A 25,940-nucleotide genomic window follows, 5' to 3' on the forward strand; every position below is an offset into this window, starting at 1 on the left:
ACGTAGGTTTTATCGATTCCATCAATATGGGTATCAAATGAAAGGGCTCAACAAGCAGAATACAATATACTATAAAAAATTGAAATACAAGATGGCGGCCACTACAAAATGGCGGATAAGGTAGGTTTTATCGATCCCATCAATATGGGTATCAAATGAAAGTGCTCAACCAGTATAATCAATGTACTATATAAAATTAAAATCCAAGATGGCGGCCTCTACAAAATGGCGGATAACTTAGATTTTATCAATCCCATCAACATGGGTATCAAATGAAAGGTCTCAACAAGTAGAATACAATTTACTATGCAAAATTGAAATCTAAGCTGGCCGCCGCTACCAAATGTCTGATAACAATTTTTTATCAATCCCACCAATATGGGTATCAAATAAAAGGGCTTGACAAGAAGAATACAGTGCACTATACAACCTCAATATTTAAGATGGGCCTTGCAATAATGAAGCACTAAATGAATTAAACAGAATGCGAAATAAAAACTAAAAACTAGAAAATAAAAATAGGTAAAAAAACTTTTTAAGTTAAACGGTTTTATGTTAAACATACATTGCAATGTTTAAGATAAATGTACTAAAAACCAAAAAATAATAAAATAGATACAGTCGTGGGAATTATAAACATATGCATAGACTAGACTAAAATAAAACCGTGGGGCACGTCAATTGTCTACAAATTATCGACTTAATGTGCGATAGAAGAATCGTTTAATTCGTCGTTAAAATAGGCAGTTGGTCCGCAGACGGTGAGAAAATTACTTACTATTTTCTTGCTCATGGAAATTCCAATAGTTATACACTCCATGTAAATAAAAGAGATGTTTCAACTAGTTTATCGTTGGACATTCACACTGCTGGCTGGCGAGGAATCGTTTCACTGCTCGTAGTTTGTCTTTAATCGACAAAACATATGATAAAAGTACTACTCGCTCACCACTATGAAACCCTAAAACTCGCTTATAATCGAGCTTGCTAGCTTGTTTCCACATTCTAGCCCTACTTATCACACGTCCATCGTTGTCGGTTGAACAACTGCCTAATTATAGTGTAACATTACAAAACAAACATTTTAATCAACGATTGTAGACAATTGACGTGCCCCACGGTTTTATTTTAGTCTAGTCTATGCATATGTTTATAATTCCCACGACTGTATCTATTTTATTATTTTTTGGTTTTTAGTACATTTATCTTAAACATTGCAATGTATGTTTAACATAAAACCGTTTAACTTAAAAAGTTTTTTTACCTATTTTTATTTTAGTTATTGATATATTTTTTCTACTATTTACACTAGTAACTTGAAATTTCTACTAGCTTCCTAGCTTATCGACCTATCCTATTGCTGTGACGTCTGCGCAGAGAAGAGAAGCCCCGCGTGTCTACTTAGTACTTCTTAGTTATGCCTACGTAGTAAAATGTAGGTAGTTCAATATATTTTTGTATTTCATGTTGTTTGAAATTTTGTGATTATATTTGGTCAATTAAAGGTCAAGTAAGCTGTTTTATTCTCATAAAATTATAAATAGAGCATTCATTTAATAATTTCATGTTTTACAGGGGTCGTAAATAAAATAAAGTACCTGGGTGGCCGAGCTTATCTCGGTATTTTTTTAAAAAGTAGATCATGTTTTTTGGAAATTATATTTAAATACGAATTACATATTGATAAAATATAAATAATAATTTTTCGATCTTACATTTCCTGCTGAAAATTCATACAACTTTGTGTGAAATATGTATGAAAATTTTGGAATCCCCGTTTCAAACACACAATAGTTTACAATAATTTCGCATACAAATCATTGTTTTTTATTTGGAATTTTCAGCTGTTTTTCCAGCCGGGTTTGCAAACAAGAAGGTTTTTTACTTTTTCATAACGACCATTCTTGAAATTTTTTGATGACAGTAAGTCTAAAGTGTTAGTAAGATTAATTGTCATTTATAGGCGGAGGGAGGTACTTTATTGTGAAAAGAAAATTTAGAAAATTGGATTTTCTGCAATTTTGGCGTTTTTGGTGACATAACTGACACGTCGCTCTGAGCGCGAGATTCGTTTTTCGTCACGTTTTTTCTACGCAAAAATGCGCTTCCCGTCGTATATTTTATAAGTTATAAAGATTTGTGACGTATGTATTTCGCTGTATATTCGCTTAATATAATTAAAGAGTATTTCGTAATCTATGTACGTGACCAGATTAAAGATTTTATTTTACATTAAACAGCCTTATTATAAGGTGATACAAGGCATACATAGGCTACAAGTCATGACAAGGTGACTCATAGAACTGAAGGGTATATTAGATTGTTACCTAATTTATTTTGCAAGACAAAAATAAAATACATCATCCGTGAGGTGTGAACCGATATGTGAACATTTACTTACTAGTGGGTAGCAATTCGTTTAAATTAGGTACTGTCTGATGTCAGTAAATGAAATAGCTTGGTACCGTGCCAGTACTTATGAAACAATATTCATGCGTAAAAATGTCTTAGGAATCTTTGGTCAAAATATTTTTATGTTTGGAATGTTTTAATGCTATTATTACTGCTGGCTTTGAAATACACAGGCCGAAGACGGGCAGCAGCGTCTTCGGTGCGACAAAGCCAGTACTGCGGTCACCAACCCGCCTGCCCAGCGTGGTGACTATGGGCAACACACATGAGTTCACGTTATTTTTGGCGTAAACTTGTGGAGGCCTATGTCCAGCAGTGGACTGTATAGGCTGTAATGATGAATGCTATTATTATTATTATTATTTTTTTTATTAGTATCGAAAAATATTATAGACTCCTTAATATGCCTAATATCATGAAAGTAGTTTTTATTCTGTAAAAATAATAACAAACGTTGCCAGTTTTTAATTTATTTTAAATCAATATATCAATGATTTTTTTTTCCTTATTATTTACATACCCATTTTTTTATTTATTACTTACAAATTGCTAGCACTTTTGGTAATATAACATACTTAGGACTTTTTAACCTTTTATTTTTGAACTTAGATAAAAGATAGGTTTCAAATAATTTTAATTAGACTAGCCAATTGTTCTTTTTTTTTACTTTTTCTGACAGGTGTATTAAGAAAAAAATTCTTAGGTACTTTATACTTCATCAATCCTTTAAAATTGGCAACAATTTCATTCATAAATAAACAAATCGATATATAAATATTGCTATAATAAAGTGTATAAATAATTGTAAATATATACTCCTACATTTCATTTTAATTAAAATATAACAAAAAGGTTGCAATTCTCAAGTAAAGTGTGCAGCGTATAATTAAAACAATAGTTTTAGTTACTTATGCGAAAGTTTTTTTTTTTATTTTTTTATTAATGAGTCGACAAAGACTACGCCACATAAAAGAAAGTGATTGAAGTCGTCGTCGCATACCAAGGTGTACAATCTTGTATAATAGTTTACCCAAATTTTAAAGACGATACGCCATAACTGAATTGCAATCTCCAAGTTTTAAAATTTTATGTTATTTATTATAATTTCGGACACATTCCAAAATAATGCGAACTGCATCTTCCATGATATCACATTCAGTACACAACGGAGATGCGACGTCGCGTTGGCGCAACGGTTACAGCCATGGATTGTACCTGTTGCGCTGGCGGTTGCAGGTTCGATCCCCGCTCATGACAAACGTTTTTATTGGCCATACAGGTGTTTGCCGTGGTCTGGGTGTTTGTGCAGTCCTTGTGGGTCTCCCCACCGTGCCTCGGAGAGCACGTTAAGCCGTCGGTCCTGGTTGTTATCATGTACACCTGATAGCGATCGTTACTTATAGTAGGGAATATATCCGCCAACCCGCATTGGAGCAGCGTGGTGGATTTAGCTCTGATCCTTCTCCTACATGGGGAAAGAGGCCTATGACCAGTAGTGGGATATTACAGGCTGAAGCGTGATACACAACGGAGATGGTACCTTTTTCTTCAAGTAAGCAAACTTATTAAGTGGAATGTTACCGGAGCGGAGTTGTAATAAGTATTTTCTTTGCATAATGCAGTCAATACTGCATGACAATTGCAGTAAAGATAAGGGGATATATTTCTTACAGACTGTATGGTTCATGATACGATTTATCGATTATTATTTACAAACATAAGAAATATGTACGTCAATGATATCGTTAATATTGAAACAATAATACTGTTTTTTTAATGTTTTATCTATGAAGTAGGTTGGTATGATTTTAAATATTTAGTTTCGATTCATAATAACTTTACATTATCATAAATTTATCAATATTTTAAAATAATACTTCATTGCCTAATTTACATATTTAAATAACACTAAGAAATTGTATTCGTTTTGAGAACTTAGTTTTATGAAGGTGTTATCTAAAATTAAGAGTTTTTATTGTTATAAAAAAGACAAATCTTTAGATTGTTGCTGCCTTATCTTTTTTTTTTTTTTTTTGTTCCTTTGGATTAAACTGAAAGCCGAGCTAACAATGTTAATGTTAGTAATTTTATGGCTTTTATTAAAAACTTTTTATGAAATATTTTTATCATTTTGAATTTGACCAATTTAATTATTTATAAATTAGATTATTTTAAGTAGTTAGTAGGTACATATTTTTTTTAAATTAAAAATGTGCTCAATAATTATTTCTTGTATAAACTTCACTAATTTTGCAACCCACGATGGTATGTGAAATTACTCTAGAATTGGCGCAACGATTCCCTAGCTTAAAATCATACTAATTAAGGAGGAAAAGCCAATGGAAGCCAAAGGAAAAGGTAATAGTGGATACCAATCATATAGTTGCAATTTTTAACTTATTTTAACTAATAGGGTTGGTAAGTATCTCACTGCCTACTAGCAACAGACGAATGAATCGGTCACGGAGTCTACTATCCATACTTATATATAAAAATAATTCGCAAAACTCGAAAGCACAAACTCGAGAACGGCTGGATGAATTCTAGCAGGCTTTTAAGAAGGTTCTTATGGAATGAAATAGTTAAAAAAATGTGCAGAACATTGTAAAATTTCAGATTTCACGATTGACAATTCGTAAGACAGAACGTCCGTCGGGTCAGCTATGTTACTTAATAATATAAATATTTATACATCGAATAACAAATACTGCTGACATATTTAACATATGATATAAATAATAAATTAATAAATATCTACACAATACACACACGGTCGTCTGTTCCTAAAGTAAGCAACTTACTGCGTTATAGGTAATGGTTGGGTAACAGCCGACTGGTATAGCTACATATTTTTTTTCGATAAACATACTTATAAATAATACGTATATAAATATATAAATAAATATTTATATTACACCCAGACTCGGGGTGGGAATCGAACCCACAACCCTCGGAGCAGAAAGCAGCGTCACTATAAACTGCACCAATGGGTTAGTCAAAATATACCTACACATTTCAATTTCATAACTCAATATTTAACTAGCGTGCTTTAGTCATCAAAATAAAATGCTTCTGATATTTAACTGACGATGCCAAGAAGGATATACTTGTAATTTATTTATGACTAATGACAAATGTTCAGTCGTATGACTCGTATGCATTTTTAACTGATATAAATTTATTGTCTTTGATAATCAGTATAAATGGACTTGATTAGTTTCGAAAATGATATCCTAAAATAACATATGGAACACAGTTTTCATTTATGTAAACATGTATATTTACATACAATTTATTAGTAACATTTTATTTATAGCAGCGTCGAGTCGAGAGAACACGTTTATCTTGATAGCTTTCAGTCTCTTTTGAAAATTTATTACTTTGTCGTATAAATTTGCATTAAATATCTTGTCCTTGAAGATCAGGATACAACACATAAGAGTGGCGATATGAAACAATGTGGCATATGTTTTACTGGGTGTACCGAAAACTGTTTTGCTCCAAGGTGCATGTTCCATGGTGCTATTTAAATTTGTCACAGTCCACTGCTGGACATGGGCCTCCACAAATTCGTGCCAAAAATGGCATGAACTCATGTGTTTTGCCCATAGTCTAGATTTTTTTTTTGTTTGAGAAAAAACACAATTATCTTTCCATTCTACATGACATTGAAATGATCTGTGACATTTTGTCACTTATGAAATCCATAAATCCAAATGAATTAATGAATTGAGTTTCATAAAATAGAAGGAAAAGACAACACTTTCAAAATACTTAAATCAACATATTTGAAGCGACGTATGTAAAATAAATATGTTTAATGGAACACGATTGAAATCTCACATGATGTACAACGTGAGTGCAAACACGTGATCCTTGAGCTTCAAAATACTACTGTTTTTTTTTGCTAATATTTCCTATACCTTTATGTGAATACCTCATGGGATAAGTAATGAATACAGCACCTAACTTGTTTTCAATAAACACCTACGCGTTTCTACTAACAAAAATATGAATTATGAAGGACATAATTATGTTTTGATGTTGAACAAGATAGTAATTTTTATAGATTGTTTGGAAGTAACTGACAATAATACAGAAATAAAAAGGTCTGTGTTTAATTATAAATATCGCTTAATATAATTATCACTTAGAATTATCTCTATTTAGGTTAAATTGTAACTAAACTAGTACTTATATATGTAGTAAACAGTGGTATAGATTTGTACCTATGTAGTATATAGGTATTATCCACGTATATACAGCCATGTTGCTATTGACGATTACTTACCCACGCGTTCAATAGAAATGTATTTTATATAAATATCATTTGACGTAACTAATCAGTTGATAATTGATTTTTTAAGGTAATACGGTTACTTTTGATAGTGTTACTTAAAATATCGAATCTTAAAATTAGAATCCCGTGTACGTTGATAAATGTTCAACAGTTTTGTAGGTTTTTGAATAAAATCATCAATGAAAACTATAAATTAAACGAATCTCATGGACTCTCTTTATACAATTAAAAATATTATTTAAAGGCGAATAATAATGGTTTATTTTCAGGTACATTCTTTCAATCAATGGATCTGCCGTTGATGCAACTATTGCTGCGATGTTCTGCAACGGAATCTTTAACATGCAGAGCATGGGTCTGGGGGGAGGATTCTTCATGACAGTGTATATCAAGGAAGAAGAAAAAGCCTACACTGTGATCGCGAGGGAGAAAGCCCCAGAAGCTGCTTCCCGCGATATGTTCAACGGAAACTCCGCCAAAGCTTCTAAAGGTCGGATTCGATATCCAAAACATTTTGATTTTAATCCTTTCTATGAATCACTGAATTAGTATATAGGCTTTTGTCCTATAACTATGCTCACTAAATTGATTTAAAATTCAAATAGTTTTTTTTATTTTATCAAGTAGACAAACCGCGCTATGAATGCCTTAGAATGAATAAACTGTTCAACGTTCAAATTTAATTCGTTTTACAATTTTTTACAAAAACTCCCGAACATTAATCTTTGTATTTCCTGTAATCTACGTGACATTGGCAAAATGATTCGCGCTATCTTCGATCTATTGTAAGAAATCAATTTAAATGAACAGATGATAGAAAATGTACATCTTAATCTTTTAACCAATTTTAAAAATGGGTGGGATTCTCAAATCGACTGTATTTTTATGCGTTTTACGTCATATTTTTTTATTGGGTGGACCGATTTTAGTAATTCTCTTTTATTCAAAAGCTACAACTTGTCTTAAGGCCTTATTTAAATTTGATCGAGATCGAATAGTTTTTGAGTTATTCATAATAATGCGTATTTAATTGAGTACATATTCGACTACCCACGTTGTATAATATCACCTACTTGTCGATGAAAATTGAAATAGGTTTTTTCGTTTCCGAGCAAACACAATTATATATTTATTCTTTTATATGCCTTTGATGTCATATTTCCAAATAGAGACGCAAAAAATAATACAGTGTATTAAAAACTTATTTATTTTGATTACTTTGTATGTTGGTTTAAAATTAGTACATATATTAAGTACGAGATTAAACAATTTTTACAACATTTTTATCGCATTTATCTTTTATAGTTCAAAGAATGTAGCTCACGTTTTTAAATAATTCAGAAAATTAGAACAAGTCGATTTGAAAGTATATTTATCTTCTACTGCCTAACGTACGGAAAAAAAAATGTGAAATACTGTGTATGAGTACAGTCAATAATTCAAATATTTATGTCAAAATTAGTTGTATCTTATATTTTGTGTTACTGTTTTATTAAGGGTCTGATTAAATAGGAACACAAGTTATTTATTAAGATACAACCAGCTGTGGTCAAAGTTTATCCTGCACATAAGTTACTACTAAACTTTAAAATAAGAGATAAAAAAGGCTATTAAGCCCCGTTTCACGTCAAAAATAAACTTCAATTTTAAGATTCACGTGTAGTGAATAGAAATATTCTACAAATTAAGTAGAATTCAATGGTAAAAAAGTCTCATTCACTTTTATCAGTTGGATTTATTATCATTTAATTTAAGTTTATTCATTAGCTTTGCGTGATATGTAGCCTAAATGTAGACAAACAGACGTACTAAATTTTGGATCAGTAATATTTGGGGAGGCCTATGTCCAGCAGTGGACTGTGATAGGCTGAAGTGAGTGAGTAATATTTAGAGATTTAAAATCTAATACATACAATTCTCGTGTCGCGGTGTTTGTAGTTAAACTCCTCCGAAACTGCTTGACCGATTCTCATGAAATTTTGTGTGCATATTGGGTAGATCTGAGAATCGAATAACAGCTATTTTTCATCCCCCTAATTTATAAGGGGGGGAATAAGGGGGTTAATAACATATATGGCAAAACAACGTTTGCGGGGTCAGATAGTGTTTATTTAAAATTTATTTCTGTGGCTATTGTAGCAGCAGAAAAACAAAACAAAAAAAATCTTCAATTTTATCACATATGAAAATGAACTTGTATTAAATCTGATCTCAATCAACTCTGATTCCTACTTATTATTAGCTGGCTTTTCCTATTTCCGAATGGAATTTTTCATCATTTTATAACTATGAAAGATACACAATGTCAAATAACAGAAACATTTATTACACACGATCGTTTCATTTGAAACGTGATTATCGTTTTTATGATTCATTGATAAGAAGATTAAGAAACGTTAAATAAAAATTAGAACGATTATTTTATAACTCAAAAGAACAAATGGAAATAACTATGCAAATTATCAAAAACTTATTATTAAAAGAGTTAAAAAGAAAAGTTATTTATATTTTTAAAAATATTTATATCTTAAAATTGAATTATAAATAGAATTCACTTTTTAACGAAAGTGCAAAAAGGGCATTTATATTACATATATTATTTGATTTTAACAATACTCTAGAAGTTGTCGATCCCGCAGCGATAATGAATTACAGGTTTTTTTTTTGTGTCGTCGTTAAGGTAAATCGAGTGAAGCTAAAAAATTAGGTTAAGTCATATAATAATGTACCTAAAATTATCAATTGATAGCAAAACGTATAATAAATTATATCAATGTTTTAAACTTGATATTTATCATCAAATTACAATGATATTGTGTGATAATGCATTTGTTCAAATATTGTTATTGTTCGTAACATAAACATTGTGAAACAATGCTTATTCCACTAAAATTTAGTTCAACGACCGCAATACAGGTTGAGTAATTAAAGCAACGACAGAAATGAGACCTTTAGATTTATCTTCGCGTGTTTTATACATTAATTGTAAGCAGATATTTTTGAATGAAATTGCTATTGTAAAAAGTTTAATTCTAGATAACTAGCTAGAGAACAATACTTCATTAAATATTTAGTAACTTTATTCATCCTACATACTACATAATGTCACAAAGCTAACACACTGGAACTTTTATTTGTACAGGAAATAAAGCGAATGTCATTTTTAAACCCTCGATATCACGAGCCCGTGACCATGGCATCTGCAACGTCGTCGCTATATCGGGAGATTTAAAATGAAAATCGCCAAGTCCTTCTTTTAACAGTATATATGGCTATATCCTCCTGTATACTCCCGTGCCGATTATTTTTTAATGGATTGACTGTGATGCTTACAAAATAACCCGGATAATCTAAATCAGAAAATATTACTAACTAGCCCGTTAGTGCAGTTTGTGGTGGCCCTGCTATCTGCTCCGTGGGTTGTGTATTTATATTTATGATAAGTATTATTATGTGTATTTTGCTATATCAGTCGGCTGCTACCAATAACAAAAGCATTAAGTTGCTTACCATAGAACAGACGACCGTGTGTGTATGTTTAAGATATTTTTTTTTTTTTTTTTTAATAAGGATAATTTATTAGATTATATTAAAAAATGTATCCAACATTATATGCCTAGTTTTAGGAAACAATGAAAAGTTTAGTATCTCTTTTTTTTTCAATCATTAGTAATAAAATTTTTCATGAATCACGATTTGTAATGACTGGAATGTATTACTCATTGTAAAATAAAGTAAAAGTCACAAATATTTCTCATTACATTATTAGTCTAATAAATTCGGATTATCATTAAAACTTTTATTGAACTTTCAATAAAGCTTAAAGCTAAACTGGGTGTACGAATTCGCATTACTTTCGTGCGAAATTTCTCCCAAAGCTTTCACTCAATCTGGTTCTTACAGTGTTTCTCTGATGTGATATTCGTGATACGAAACGAAAAAATGTCTACTTATTAGTAACAATAATAAAAAATTAATTTAAATTATACGGAGCCACAATATAAATTCGTAATATATGTAAGTAATTATTAATGGACGAGAATCCGAAACCTAAAAATATTGAAAAATGGTATCGATTCTCACAAAAACACACACATAAACACACACGCCTACACACATACACACACACACACACACACACACACACACACACACACACACACACACACACACACACACACACACGAAAACCCTTTCTTACCCAGTCAAGCAAATTTCTTATTTTACCTTAGCATTTAAATACATAGACTACATTTTGTTAGCTGTTCTCTTACTTTATGATTACTTTGTCTCTATTAATATACTATCAACTGAGGTAGGGAACAGTAGAAAATTTCCTGCTCAAAATATGGAGCAGCCCGACTGGAACAGTACCTTACAGAAGATCACAGGTGAATAATACTGCTCTCAAGCAGTGTTGTGTTCCCGTGGTGAGTGAGGTGACCCGAGCTCCTGAGGTAATGGGAGTAGGGTTGGCAACGCCCTTGCGATGCTTCTGGTCTTGCAGAAGTCTATAAGCTACGGTAATCACTTAACATCCGGTGAGAGCATTTTTTTTTAACCTGGGGAAAATCCTCATGGACACCCTCGGCGAGGGGGTTCCGGAAGGAAGTCAGAATCTTACTGAATAAAAACCATTCACGTGTGAGCAGACCTCCGCCTAAGTGGGGTGAGATGGGGTCGCACTAGCATCTAGCTAGCACCACCTTGCCCCGGCGGCCGGCCCGAATGAAATCATCCGGGCCCCGGCACCCAGAGAGGGGCGGCACCCCACGGGTCCGCCGGACTGCACCGACAACCGAGCTAAAAGCTCCAGGGAGCCAGCATGGCCCGGCCTTCACACATCGGGTCTGCCGGATTGCACCAGCAACCGAGCAAAGCTCCAGGTAGCCAGCGCAACCCGGCCGGCACATTGCGCTTTCGCACCATACCGCCGGTTTTTGGTCCAAGGGGGTCCTACCACGCGCTGGAACCAGGCGAATGGCATTCCCCCATCCGCCACCTAGGGGACGCGCCCAGTAGGAGATCCGGCAACTTCCGCTGGAATCCAGTGAGAGCCTAGACAAGGGTCTTATAAGGAAACACAAATACCTGCTCCCGACGCGGATAATACTACAAATATCGTCCAGTCCATTAACACAACAAAAATCAAAATAGTCTTACTTTGCTTAAACTCACTGAAATAATGTTAGTATATTGGTAATAACTATGATAAAGCAGCAAAAACATTTTTTTGTTGCTGGTTTTTTTTTGTGGCAGAGTATTATTGCAAAAAAAAATGTTTTTTGCAATAATACCCTGGTTCTTATTTATTGCAAGAAAAACATTTCAATGCTGACTAGTTGATTGTTGGTGTTCACCACTGAACCTATAACCTCGAACCTAAGTTATATAGATCACAATTATAAAACCTTATCAAATTATCAGGGGGCTTAGCAGTCGCCGTCCCAGGCGAGCTTCGAGGCATGTGGGCAGCTCACAAGCGATGGGGCAAGCTTCCTTGGGACGAACTCTTAAAACCTTCCCTTAACTTCTGCAAATATGGATTCACAATGTCGAAGGTTTTGCATGAGGGACTAGAAAGCGCGCCATTCACCAAGAATGATCCACATTTAAGGTTAGTATAACGATTATAGAGCATCTACTTATTGTCACAAAAATGTAACACCTGTTTAACCAAGGCCTTATTAATAAAAGTAGTATCGTAGAGCTAAGATCCTAGGTTAATATTTCCATTTGGGGGATGGGCTGGGGTATCTATACTCTATAAATAATAAATAAATTTTATTGAAGAGGGAAAAAACGAGTGTGCCTTAGATCATACGACTGAAGTAAATCTTCTTTTGCTCCAACTAACTTATATCTCTCTCTAGTAAAAAAGTTAAACTTTTTTATGCACGCTTGACTTTGGTTTTTTAACCGACTTCAAAAAAGGAGGAGGTTACACAATTCAACCGTATATTTTTTTATGTATGTTCGGTCCGGATAACTTCGTCGTTTATGAACCGATTTTGATAATTCTTATTTGTTGGAAAGGAGACATCCCAAGTGCGGTACCATGATAAGGAAACCAGGATCTGATAATGGAATCCTAGAGAAATCGAGGGCTTGAAAATCGTAGTGACGATTTGTGCGTTTGTTAATTTTTTTCGTCTACTTACGTTATATTACTTGTCGATGTAATTGAAGTTGAAGAACAAACACAATTATTTATTTTATACAGTCAAAAACTTTTGTTATCACTGATTGTGAGTGACAAAGGCTATATATAATTTAACGCATAAAAACGAAACAACCAAAATCTAACGCTAATTTCTAGAACAAAACCCTAATATATATAGGATATATAAACCTATAATATATTATTAAGAAGGATAAATTTAAGATTAATTCATACCATAGATAATTTAAAAGACACTTCTTTATTATAATTTGTAAACAATAGTTTTGTAAATAATAATTATTTTTTTTATGCACATAATGTTATTTAATAGTTTGTTGAGTTTGTTTAATAATAATTTGTATATTATTTTACACATATTCAATCTAAATACTCAATTAAATAAAATCTAGTTCGTAAAGAAATACAAACCGTCTGACAGACATCAGGAAATAAAACAGAAACAGGAAAAAGTTGACCACATCCTTGCGTTGTGATTGAATATTTAACAAATATATCACATGGTCATTATTCATATTTACAAACTTATTATTACGAGTTTACTCGTATTGTGAATTAATTTATTAATGAAATAATTCGACGTTAAATTAGGAACTTCTGCCAAGTAGCTTTATCCACTATGCTGCAAATGTAGTTTGTAGACATAGATAATATTATTTGACAGAATATCTCTTTGAAGTTATTGTCTATTCGAGTGAAAAAAATTAGTGAGTCATCGCTATGACTTAGTTTCACCACGTTTCGGCCCTTGCCCAATTAAACTGCAGTAAATTAGAACGCTGTATTCATATTGACCGCCCGTGTTTAGGCGCGTACATGGCAGACGCACTTCTACATCAGAGTGGTCATTGCCTCTGGATATATGTAGCATATATGTAATTCTGGACCTCTGGCTATTTATGAACCGAGTTGCATTACAATAAATCCGGTAGTTTTTGCGTGATACAGTAACAAACATCCATCAGCCCTCAAGAACTTTCGCATTTATAATATTAGTAAGATAGAATAATCACGTTGAAAAAACATTATTACGCATTAGGAATAATTAATTATACTTAAGTTATGTAAAAGCATTCTAAAGCCACACTTTATTAATTTGTTTATTATGAAAAGTAATTACAATTTTTATCGCTAACATTCTAATATTTTTGCTTATCTAGAAAATTAATTGCAATTTGAACGCAATTTTATTTTATGATTCCTTTTAAAGTAATATTATTATAAACTCAAAATTCAATGAATAACTTTAATTCATTACACCGTTTTAACCAGAAAAGAAACGCATTTATTTTGCACATAATTATGTTTATTTATTTTTAATCCAAATTTAGAATCGTTGGTACATATAATATACGTATTGCTATTAACATAATTATGCAGAATGATGATTAAAGAAATGTTTCATTGTATTTATTTGACAGATGATCACATTCAATATATGCTTTGAAGTTATTAGAAAATAATTAACTGATAAGTTAGTCGTAGACCATTTATTTTTCTCAGCACGCGAGAGCTACTTAAATCCACGTGCAACAAGAAGCCAGATAATAATAAGATTACTAACATGTAGAACATGTACAACAATAATTGTGTTTTCTTACAAACGAAAAAAAACGGCTTCAATTACATGGACCAGTAATACAACGTAGGCAGACGAAAAGATAGTCAAGTAAATACGCGTTATTAAAGACAACTCAAAAAGTAATTGTCAGATCTCGACCAAATTTAAAGGTAACCGCATAACAAGCACCAGCTTTCGATTTAAAAAATAATCATCGAAATCGGTTCACTCAGTAAAAAGTTATAAGGTATAAATACAACGGTGTTCGACGAATAAATTGTCAATTAAATACGCATTATTAGAGGTAACTCAAAAAGAACCCGTCAGATCTCTATCAAATTTAAATGGTACCATATGACAAGCACCAGCTTAAGATTTTAAAAAAAATCATCGAAATCCGTAGACTCAGTAAAAAGTTATGACACTCGTAATAAAATAAAATACAGTCAAATTGAGAACCTCCCCCTTTTTTGAAGTCGGTTAAAGAAGTTGTAATCGTTAACTTATCAGCTACCAAACCTTAATCCTTCCGATAACCTCTTTTTTACCTTCTGGGTTTTTTTTTGGCTTATAAAATTAATCTAGAATATTAGGAATGATAAGAAACTTCTTTAATTTTGTTAGGTAATAATAGTTTTTTTCACGTGATTTGCAGTGATTGTTTGATAGTCCTTAAAGATCAAAGCCATACTTAAAACTTTAAAAATATCATTATACATATAAACACTATCATCGATACTTCGAATCTTTAAGGCATAGGTACAAATCGAAAAATATTCAAAAAAAATTTTTTTAGCTGTCCTCAACATCACAGCGTATTGGTTATGCAACATCTTGCATTTGCAACTTTTTAATCCAGAAGTGACAAAGTCACTTAGAAACATATTTCCCCATTCACCCCGCGTACGATATAGAACTTTTCCAATTTTTTAAGATCCTTTCTCAGCTGACAAGCTGAAATCATGACAGAGTAACTAAATGGGTAATTAGTTTAATTTGATGATCTCCCAAAGTCCTTTCATGCTTGTAAATTATCAACATTAATTTTAATACAATAGCAAGTTACATTAATTTTTCTCAGAAAGCTAAAATAATACATTTCTTCGTTACAGGAAAATGTTCTTTAATAGTGCAAAAAATAAATTTCACAAACCAGGTACACTAGTGAAACCTAACGAGCCTTTCTGCAAAACGCTCAATATAATAGCTGAGAAGGGTGGCGACGAACTCTATAACGGTACACTAGCTGTCGAATTCTTGGAAGATCTCAACAGAGCTGGTAGCATCATTACAGCTGATGACCTGAAGAATTATGAGTGAGTATTTAATATTTGTATTTTTTTATGTCTTCTAAAACTTCCAGTCAAAACTTATCAATTAGACCAGAATTTGGGTTTATTCTATATAGTAATTATAATTATTTTTAAGCATAAAATGCCCTAGAGATTACACAAATGGAGATTCATACGCCACTATCCTATAGTAATATGTTTATTCCATATATATTACAGATTTTTTACACGAAAAGTAATTTTTAGGGTACCATTTGATATCCTATCAAAATGTACAAACTACTGTACTTGAATAAACTTTTTTGTATTACCTAATGATTTTTCTCTTATATATAAGGTGTTCAACTCGACTCGACTAGACTCTTCGAAAGTTATCATGCAGAACAAGTCTATCGTATATTAAGACATTTTTTTTTTGTCACCTGGAACGTAATCTATAATACCTACTTACATGTTAAGTTATTTTAGTTTAACTTTGCACACTTTTATTTACAAACTTGTGTATTTAAAAAGACTAGTGGTCGCCAGTGTTCGAAACTAAACCATAATTAATTTAAATTATAAGTTAACACATTATTAAGGTTCTATTGTCAAAGACTATACTTCTATAATAATAAACAAAAGAGTATATATGCGTGTGTGTCAAATGTATGGTAGCGTGTGTAATGTTTTTTTATTGATTTAATATTTTTGCATAATATTAAAAAAATATTAGCATTCTGCGCTCCTTCTCTATATAAATCATGAGTGCGCGAAATTTCATACTTCTACGTCCGCATGTATTAATATATAGGTAGATTTTATTTCACTCATTTTGCTGATTAAATTTTTTTTGTTTATGTTTTTGTATATGTATATATAGGTATTTTAGTACACTAATCTATTATACTTTGTATTAATCGGTCTAGTCGTTATCAATTCAAAACATTGTTATCGCACGAGTTGTTTACAAAAACAAACTACATACCTAAGTATCACGTACTAAATAAAAATACTTTTTTATCTATAATTCTTAGCTTTTTATAATCAAAAATAAATGTAATTAACATGATTTTTGCTACAAAAACATTATTTACACTAATATGCATATAATTTTAACGTACGATAACCTCTGTAGTATGACTTGAAAAGTCTCACAGCTCAATCTTCAGTAAAAAAAAATCTTACACAATCGTAGATTAAAAATAATGTACAGAAAATATGTTTCATTACATATAGTATTAGTTATATATTTACTACCTTCGTCAAGAAATGATTGTGTATATGTATATATGTGTGATAACTACACTACACAATAATAAAGCCAATACAAAAAGGTCGGTATATTTCCAACGTTATTGTGCCTAGCTCTAAAGAATGTTATTTAACGCTAGTATTATGTTTATTATGTAACTAGAACTGCGTAGTAATGGACGCTGTAAATTTCACATCTAGGAATGATTTAATTTTCGCTATAAAAGTGTTCTTAAATGTTAAATTCATTATTACTATATCAGGGAAGTAAATTTATCACGGCGTAGTATATTCAAGGTTGGTTGCTCTATTATTTAGGAATATATGTACATATTTTATGACGAACTAAATATTTAAATGTTCTTGTATAATGTAGAGGATTGCGGTGTAGGGATGACGAACGCTCCGTTAATATAAATATCACAGATTCGATTCTCGCTCAGAGCGGATATTTAATACCTATTTGTTTCTATAATATTATGCGTGTAATTTTATAGTTTGTAGTTGTGTAGTTAGACCAAATAAAACTGTATTTTCAAGTTTTATCAGTATTTAAAACCTTGGAACGATAAATGCAATGGAGAAACGAAATTTTCTAAACACAGTTATGCTAATGTCGATATGATTTTTTAAATGTCTACTTGCTTAGGCATGGTTACATGGGCTATGGTCTTGTTATTCGAACGTAAAAGAGAAAATGTTCTCCATATATATATTTACGGACATGGATGGCAAAATTGTGTTTTGTTTACCTATATTTCGAGAATAATTTCCAGAACTCTTCCACTACTTAAAAATCTCTTTTATCTTATAAATATTATATATCGGAACACTTAACTTGCTTATTTGAACTCACTTATCGCTGAGTATACTAGAACGATTTAAAAATATATTAATATGTTTTACATTGAATTAGAGCACATCAGAATATATCCTGATTAAAATCTTGCGTTACAGAAGATAACAGTTAAATAACACTCTCAAGCAGAGTTGTGTTTATCACTACATAGTATAAAACAAAGTCGCTTTCTCTGTCCCTGCACATGTATGTACGCTTAAATCTTTAAAACTACGCAACGGATTTTGATGCGGTTTTTTTAAATAGATAGATTGATTCAAGAGGAAGGTTTATATGTATAATAACATCCATTAAATAGTGGAGAAATACTGTTATTTTTGAGTTTTCTAATGTTATGTCGTAAATAATTATTTTTTTTTTCGCTTAAATTGCAAACGCAGGCTGAACCCTACGAGATTTATCAAAATAATGTACTAAGTATTGTACACATTAAAAAGGTCTACAGAAAACTCCGCTATGGTGTATGTCTATCTCTCATTTACTTTTTACGACAAATAATGGCTAATTTTCAAAACGATTTTAACCAATACAGCATTAATCCTTATCTAATTAAATACCTTAAGTACATTGTTGATTTAATATAGATCTATATGTCCCTTTACAGCATATGATTTAAATGGATTGGATGAGAAGATTATTACAGATTTAAAAATTGCGGTACGTAGCGTTTGCGGCGGTTCCGGCCGGCTTTTACTCTAAAGTTAACGCGAGCGGGCCACGGGATGGCCAATGAATAAATCAAAATTATTGGATCGATTTTAATCATTTTTTAACCGACTTCCAAAAAAGGAGGAGGTTCTCAATTCGACTGTATTTTTTTTTTTTTTTTCATGTATGTTACATCAGAACTTTTGACCGGGTAGACCGATTTCGACAAATTTTGTTTTAATCGAAAGGTGGTGTGTGCCAATTGGTCCCATTTAAATTTATTTGAGATCTAACAATTACTTTTCGAGTTATATCTAATAATGCGTTTTTACTTGACGCTTTTTTCGTCGACCTACGTTGTATTATACCGCATAACTTTCTACTGGATGTACCGATTTCGATAATTCTTTTTTTGTTGGAAAGAAGATATCCTTAGTTTAGTACTATGATAAGGAAACTAGGATCTGATGATGGGATCCCAGAGAAATCGAGGGAAACTCTTGAAAATCCGCAATAACTTTTTACGGGGTGTACCGATTTTGATAATTTTTTTTTTTTTGTTGGAAAGAAGATAGCCCTAGTTTAGTACCATGATAAGGAAACCAGGATCTGATGATGGGATCCCAGAGAAATCGAGGGAAACTCTTGAAAATCCGCAATAACTTTTTACTGGGTGTACCGATTTTGATAATTTTTAATTTAATCGAAAGCTGATTTTTGTCATGTGGTCACATATAAATTTTATTGAGATCTGATAACTACTTTTTGAGTAATCTTTGATAACGCGTAGTTACTTGACTATTTTTCGTCGATATACGTTGTCTTACTCGTCGATGTAATTGAAGTCGGTTTTTTTTTCGTTTGCGAGCAAACACAATTATTCAGTGAATGATATAGGCTATAACTATATTTTATACCCGTGCGAAGCCGGAGCGGGTCGCTAGTGTGGTGAATAAGATGGTCAGAGTTCCTGGGGAAGGTAGAGGTAAAGTCGGCAGCCCAGGGGCGGATATAGCAGTAGGCTGGAGACTAGAGCGACAAATTTAGCCAAAATGTTGTTTTCGAAACATTATTAATATACATCCAGATAATAAATTTGGCATGCCTACAACCTCTATACAGCAATGGGTAGCTTAAAAAATAAAAGCATCAGCTATTATGGAATACCTAGTGACATAAAAAAAAAGTCGGCCGATATAGTGTAATAGACATATATGACATATATAGATAGAGATGTTAGATAAGAGTGTCGTCTAAGTAATAAACCTTAAGTAATAATAATACTTATTAGGAAAAGAAGCATAGATTTCTAGAGCTAGAAGCTATTTACCTACATAATTATATCGTCTTTATTGTCTTACACATAAAACCTTCAAATTTTTGTTTTATTGTTGGCCTTGATGTTGAAATGTCTCATCAATTTCCAGGTCTCAAAAAGGTTAATTTATACATAATAATAATAAATAAAATAATAAAACAGTTTTTATTTTCTTGATAACACTATTTCCATCTCATTACTATTCTGTTTTGTAGTAAATATAAATTAATCGCCGTTTCGTTAGCAGGTTCGATCTCAGCACATGACGAATATTTATAGTCATGGGCGTACCCAGAATTTCGTAAATGTGGGACAAGACAATTAAATGTAAAAAATCAATAAGTAGTAGAAAATTCAAAATTCTTTAATTTACTGCAAGTTTTCATTTGCCTTTACTATCCACACTACTTCAGTAATAGCATGCGGAATTTTGGCTAAATGTACCTAAAAATAATTTATTAAAATCTAAAATATGTATCTACAATTAGCTTCGAGTCAGAGTGAGGCATATGATGTCCCATCTTGTCCCACTGTGGGTACGCTCATGTGTTTCTAGTCTTTGTCATAGTCTGAGTTTTATATTTATGTTTTCAAAACATCAACATAGTTAACTGAGGACTGTTTGGTTCATTACCTCTGTTAGAGGAGACGGGTCTAAGCTTAATCCACCACGCTACTGACCTGTGGGTTAGCGAATATGTTCCATACTATAAGTTACGATCGCTATTTAGTGTCCAAAGTAAAATTAAACTTTTTGTTTCAAAAGTTCTACAGAATAGGATGTAATAATGGTAACTTATCCGATTATGTAAATATGTGTAGTATGAATTATGCAATATTTATTTAATAACAATAATATCAGTAACCTTGTACCTATTTGATAACAATATGACTTCGAATGAAGCAATCTTGTATTTAAAAATTCAGGTAAAATAATAAATTATCACGACAAAAACAAATGATACGAAAAGTGTGACTTTATCTTTTAAACATTTTTTTATTAATATCATATCAAATATCGACCGTTCCAGCGGAGATCGAACCCGCATCTCCGACTGACTGTGTCGATGCTCTAGCCAATTACTTATTTATCTTTTATGTTCGGTTCCTATATTATGAAAACTGATTCATTTTGCAATTGTTTTAGTACTCGTTAAATTTCTAATAAGACATATTCTAAATATGTATAGGTAAGGGTTGTATGTTTTAATTTCAAATTTAAAACATAATTTCTCGTAAAAGTTAATTGTATTCTTTTAAATGATTATATTTGATCTATAACCTTACGATGAAGTGTAATGTTAAAGATAACGGTAGTAGCCCAATCGAATAGTTTTCTTAATACCTACAGGAACCGGGCATCAATGTACTATTTACATTGTGTCTGTAATATTAAATAAAAACAAATAATATACCTATTTATGTACTCTTATTATTAATTATTTGATAAGTTCTGATGTTTGTTAAGGTTAATATTGTTTAATATATAAACTATATCTAATCTTACTGATGAAAGATTGTCTAATAAATAAATATAAAAATATTTAACATAGAAAAATGACTAATAACTAGTATTATTCATAATTTAGATAATTACCTTATTTCAGTTACCTTACTTATATTTTTAGACTAAAGTTCCATTTCGTTTTCATATTTTATTACCTACACAACCTACGTTGATATTCTTGATTATTGTAATACTTACATGAGTCATGAGTTTTACATAGCTTCCTATTGATAAAAGACATTGTGTATTGGATACTCCCAAAGTTTCTACGTAAAACAAACAAAAAATTCACATTTGGAGAGTTTGGGTGTCATCGCCATCTAGTGACAAGAAAAAAAAACTTAATAGCACCGTACAATGCATTCCTTTATTTACTCGCTTGATTAAAATTCCTAAACGATAAGCAATTAATGATTTTCTCACCTGTCACATATTACCTTGAACAGGTAAAATAGTGCGCTGGCGATTTTCTGTAAAATATTTATAATGCATTTTTTTTTTTTTTGTTAATTTATAACTGTAATTTTTTGTAAGACTAAAACTAGATATGATTGTTTTGCATATTATGGTATAAATTTACTTTCCTTTAGGTTATAGAAATTTAGGGATAACAAAGATATATATCAACGTAGTTAGTAAAAGATTTTTTTTTCTTAAATGACATCATCGCGACATATAAATAATTATATTCATTGTTTCATAAAAACAAAAGAATATTTTCATGATAACTAACAGCTGTACAATTTAAAAAGAAACCGTACAAATAGGTATAACTGACTCATTTGAAATTGTTTTTCTTTGAATATAATGATTAAAATACTTGTTTCTAGTTTTGTCATAAAATATGGTCTGCCAACTAATTGTGAATAAACATAATATAACTAAAGAGCTTTGGATTTAAAAAAAAACAAACAAATATGTATCTGTTATAGTGTATCAAGGCGATCTTATTACTAATATTCATTTCTTAAAGACAACCCATGTCTATGGAGGAAATATGAGTACCATGCACATAGCAAAATATAACATAGGCATGCGGTAAAAAAATCTTCTGATAACAAACATTTTTCCACATCACCAATTCGTTTTTACGAGTGTAATTTATATCTCCGAATAAAATTATTGTTTGTTCTTTGTTGTGTACTATACAAAACACTTAACTTGTATGATTATAATATTATACATATAATAAAATGGTAGGAAAGTCAAAACTGTACATTGAATAATTTTTTTAAAAGAATACTTGTGGTGTGGTCTGTAATCAATACCGAAGCCAAAAATATAGTTTTTAGAATTTTCGTCTGTTTGTCTGTTTGTCTGTATGTATGTCCGGGATAACTCAAAAAGTACCGCATGGATTTACTTCAAATTTGGCACGAATATTATTAAGAAGTCGGGTCAACATATAGGCTACATATTATCATGCTATCACCTACCGGGAACGAGCAGTGAACCTTTATTTTCTCAACGCATTCTGTAACAACGTGTAATCTAACGACGCATATTTAAATGTTGTTGTTATTATGTTAATAACCACGCTATATAAGCTAGCTTCACACTATAAAAATCACGCAATATAAGTAACTAAGCCGATAAACATAATTAAATGAATATAAGTAGACAAGACAATTTTAAAGCAGCGCAGCGCCATCTATGAGATTTTTCTGTAGATATGAAATGTAAAGAAGAAACGGGTTATTTTAAAAGGTATAATCGTAGATATTTTTGGTGCTGTATAGCGTTCACGCAGACGACGTCGCGGGCAGCAGCTAGTAATACAATAAAATGTCACTTGACCGTATTATACACTTGAGATACTTTCGTAATACAGTAATTAATTTATAAATATAAAATATAGTATAAAAACGATAAAATATGTGAACTTATTTTTCGATCAACGTGTCATCGCCTCGTAGATTAAAATTATTGCTAATTTATTTATTACTTCAACCGTTTTAATATTTACATTGTTTTAAACAAAAGAATGTGCTAGCTAGAATTTTTAAGTGTACTTGTATGTATAAGGGTAATTGGTGGTATGTGAAATAACGGACCTCCTTGAAGTAACTTGTAATTTATTAGCACAAATCACAAGTCAATGCAACGAGAGTAATTTTTTTAAAATATAAGTGAATCCCTGAAACTTAGTGTTGAAGCTTAGTACTTAGTAGTAGGTACTAGATTGGAAGTGGTACTACGTCTGTACAATAACTCATAACATTGTTATGAAACATATAACCTTTCTTCTTACAAAGGATACCTTACAGAAAATCCAACGTAAAATTCAAATTTGTGCCAACACACTATTTATTTTAACTGTATTAAACTTAACCATCGCATAGCATATGATTTTGTCGAGCTTTAGTAAACATTGTCATAGGTCTGTAGTTCATACAACATTGTACTTATCATGATAATTTATTTCTTGCATAAATAAACCGGGGTCAATCAATATTATCGATATACATAATACGTATATACGAAACGTTGTTTAAACACGTGACGACGTAATCATTCCTCATCGATATATGTTGAATTGTTTATAAAGCCATAGAATACTTATTCATTCATAAATTATTTATATTTAGTTAATTATTTCACTTCAGCCTATCGAAGTACACTGCTGGACCTTGGCATCAACAAGGTCGCGCCAAACATCCCAGTAAGGGTCGAAATTTTTGTTAAAGATCATATGGTATAGCGAAGTTATAGCGGCAACAGAAATATATATTTTATGAATATTTTAACTGCCTAGCTATCGCCGTTCTTGAGATATAGCCTGGTGACAAACAGGCGGATGGGCGGACGGACCGACAGCGAAGTCTTAGTAATAGGGTCCCGTTTTTACCTTTTGGGTACGGAACCCTAAGAAAGAACGTTATGTCGTTAACTTTTACCTTCTGGACACCATTGTATATCAGATAGTTTTATAGCTCAATTAGCAACCAGTGAAAGTGGCTTAGGTGTTAATCTTGAACGAAGTTCTTAACCGTATTTAATGTACAAAATTATATTTATGTAGTACATAACAAAAACTAATATATAATACCACAAAATGCAGAATGAATAAAGATCACTATACCTAGATCAATTTTATTGTTGTTTTAAAAACCTTGACCAACCTAATTAAAAATATAAATGTTGCGGCAGCTGAGAGTGATCTAGATTAAAAGACATTGATAACTAAAATTAAATAAAGATTGTTTCGCAAATGTTTTTTTGTATTTTACAAAAACACGTCTCAATAAAAAAGTCATATATGAACACAGACACATTTAAAGAAAAGGTTTAAAAATATTTAATATTAAAAATAAACAATAAATATTTTAAATAAAAACAGTTATAAATGCTTATTTACTTATTTTTATTTCTTAATTAAATAAATATTATATGTGAAAGGGTTTGAAGATTAGATAGCCGGTCACAAGAGTAAAAATCCACAGAAAATGTTTTTGCTTTCGAGATATTCGTGAAATGTAGAAAAAAAGTCAATATATACTTATGACAGTTATCTCCTTGTCCGTCGTTAAGGCAAGTTCAACAGTTGACTTGGTATGTAGTTTTAGAGACTGTTTATACTTGTGTTTTTTCCTAGCATTCAAATAATCTATATGTGAATTGTATTATTTTATTAGTTGATAGGTACGCCCAATGAAATCCTTTTATTTCGTATTATCAAAAACGTTTAACCGCTTACCACAAAATCAATATTTTAATCAGTAAACTTTTTGATTGTAAATCCTATTTATATAATGATTACTGAGATTAGAGATTACCGGATATCACAAATCACTTTCTTCTTTTCCTTCTAGCACAGTGAGCTTGTGGTTAGATATTTTAATACTACCTCAAGAAAAACTTATTGACTCCCTACATTTTCCTAAAAAATGTCTATAACCTAAACATCAATGAATTCTTAACGTTTAATTTTGTTCCAGAGCGAAAATCACAGATCCAATATCAGTTCCTTTAAGCAACGGCGATATATTATACACCCCTCCGCCACCAAGCAGTGGGGCTATTTTAATAAACATTTTGAACATACTCAGCGGCTACAATTTTACATCCGATAACATAAATAACACTGAAAATAAGGTACTTACTTACCATAGGATATTGGAAGCGTTCAAACACGCGTATGCGGCCAGGACTAAACTGGGAGATTTGGATTACCTGGACTTAACTGATGTAAGATTTTTACTTGACTTGATTAGTGTAATTAGAAAAAAAGAAACAATATATTGGAAATAGTTTTGATAACAGCAATAGGTGACTGTAAAAATGTAGATATTTTTACTCTGCTTAAGCTGTACCTATATTTAATTACTACCTTTCATTGGATCTATTTTTAAAATAAAAATATTCACTAATTATTAATTTGACCAAATTAAGACTGCATTTCAAATATTGTATTGTGATTTTATCAAAAAATACTAAATAATGATCTACTATCACGTAATTTCAGTAGGTTTTGTTAAGTAAGATATAATAAAATAACTAGATTGTCAGTATGGAAATTGCAGAAAACATCTCTATAAGAATGAACATGCCAAGAATCATACGAAACTTTTTCTTAATATTAGATGTTATTAACACAGTCATTGTGAAATATAATGTCAGTAATTTTAA

At 31.3% G+C, this 25,940-nt stretch overlaps 1 protein-coding gene and 1 long non-coding RNA gene across 2 annotated transcripts in view; one reads left to right on the top strand and one right to left on the bottom strand.

Moving 5' to 3' along the window:
* LOC123656466 (glutathione hydrolase 1 proenzyme-like) overlaps positions 1-25,940 on the top strand; it is a 35,936-nt gene that overhangs the window by 7,918 nt on the left and 2,078 nt on the right. Inside the window, exons 3-6 of the mRNA XM_045592145.1 lie at positions 6,982-7,202; positions 12,140-12,329; positions 15,567-15,770; positions 25,250-25,499. Coding sequence (XP_045448101.1) covers positions 6,982-7,202; positions 12,140-12,329; positions 15,567-15,770; positions 25,250-25,499 — 865 coding nt within the window. The remainder of the gene's footprint in view (positions 1-6,981; positions 7,203-12,139; positions 12,330-15,566; positions 15,771-25,249; positions 25,500-25,940) is intronic.
* LOC123656468 lies at positions 15,561-17,064 on the bottom strand. The gene is made up of 2 exons (XR_006743551.1): positions 16,986-17,064; positions 15,561-15,756 (listed from the first exon to the last, which is right to left on the bottom strand). It is a non-coding gene; the product is annotated as an uncharacterized LOC123656468 (long non-coding RNA).

The sequence above is a fragment of the Melitaea cinxia genome, chromosome 9 (genome assembly GCF_905220565.1).
Source record: "Melitaea cinxia chromosome 9, ilMelCinx1.1, whole genome shotgun sequence".
In the NCBI taxonomy this organism is placed as follows: Eukaryota; Metazoa; Arthropoda; class Insecta; order Lepidoptera; family Nymphalidae; genus Melitaea; species Melitaea cinxia.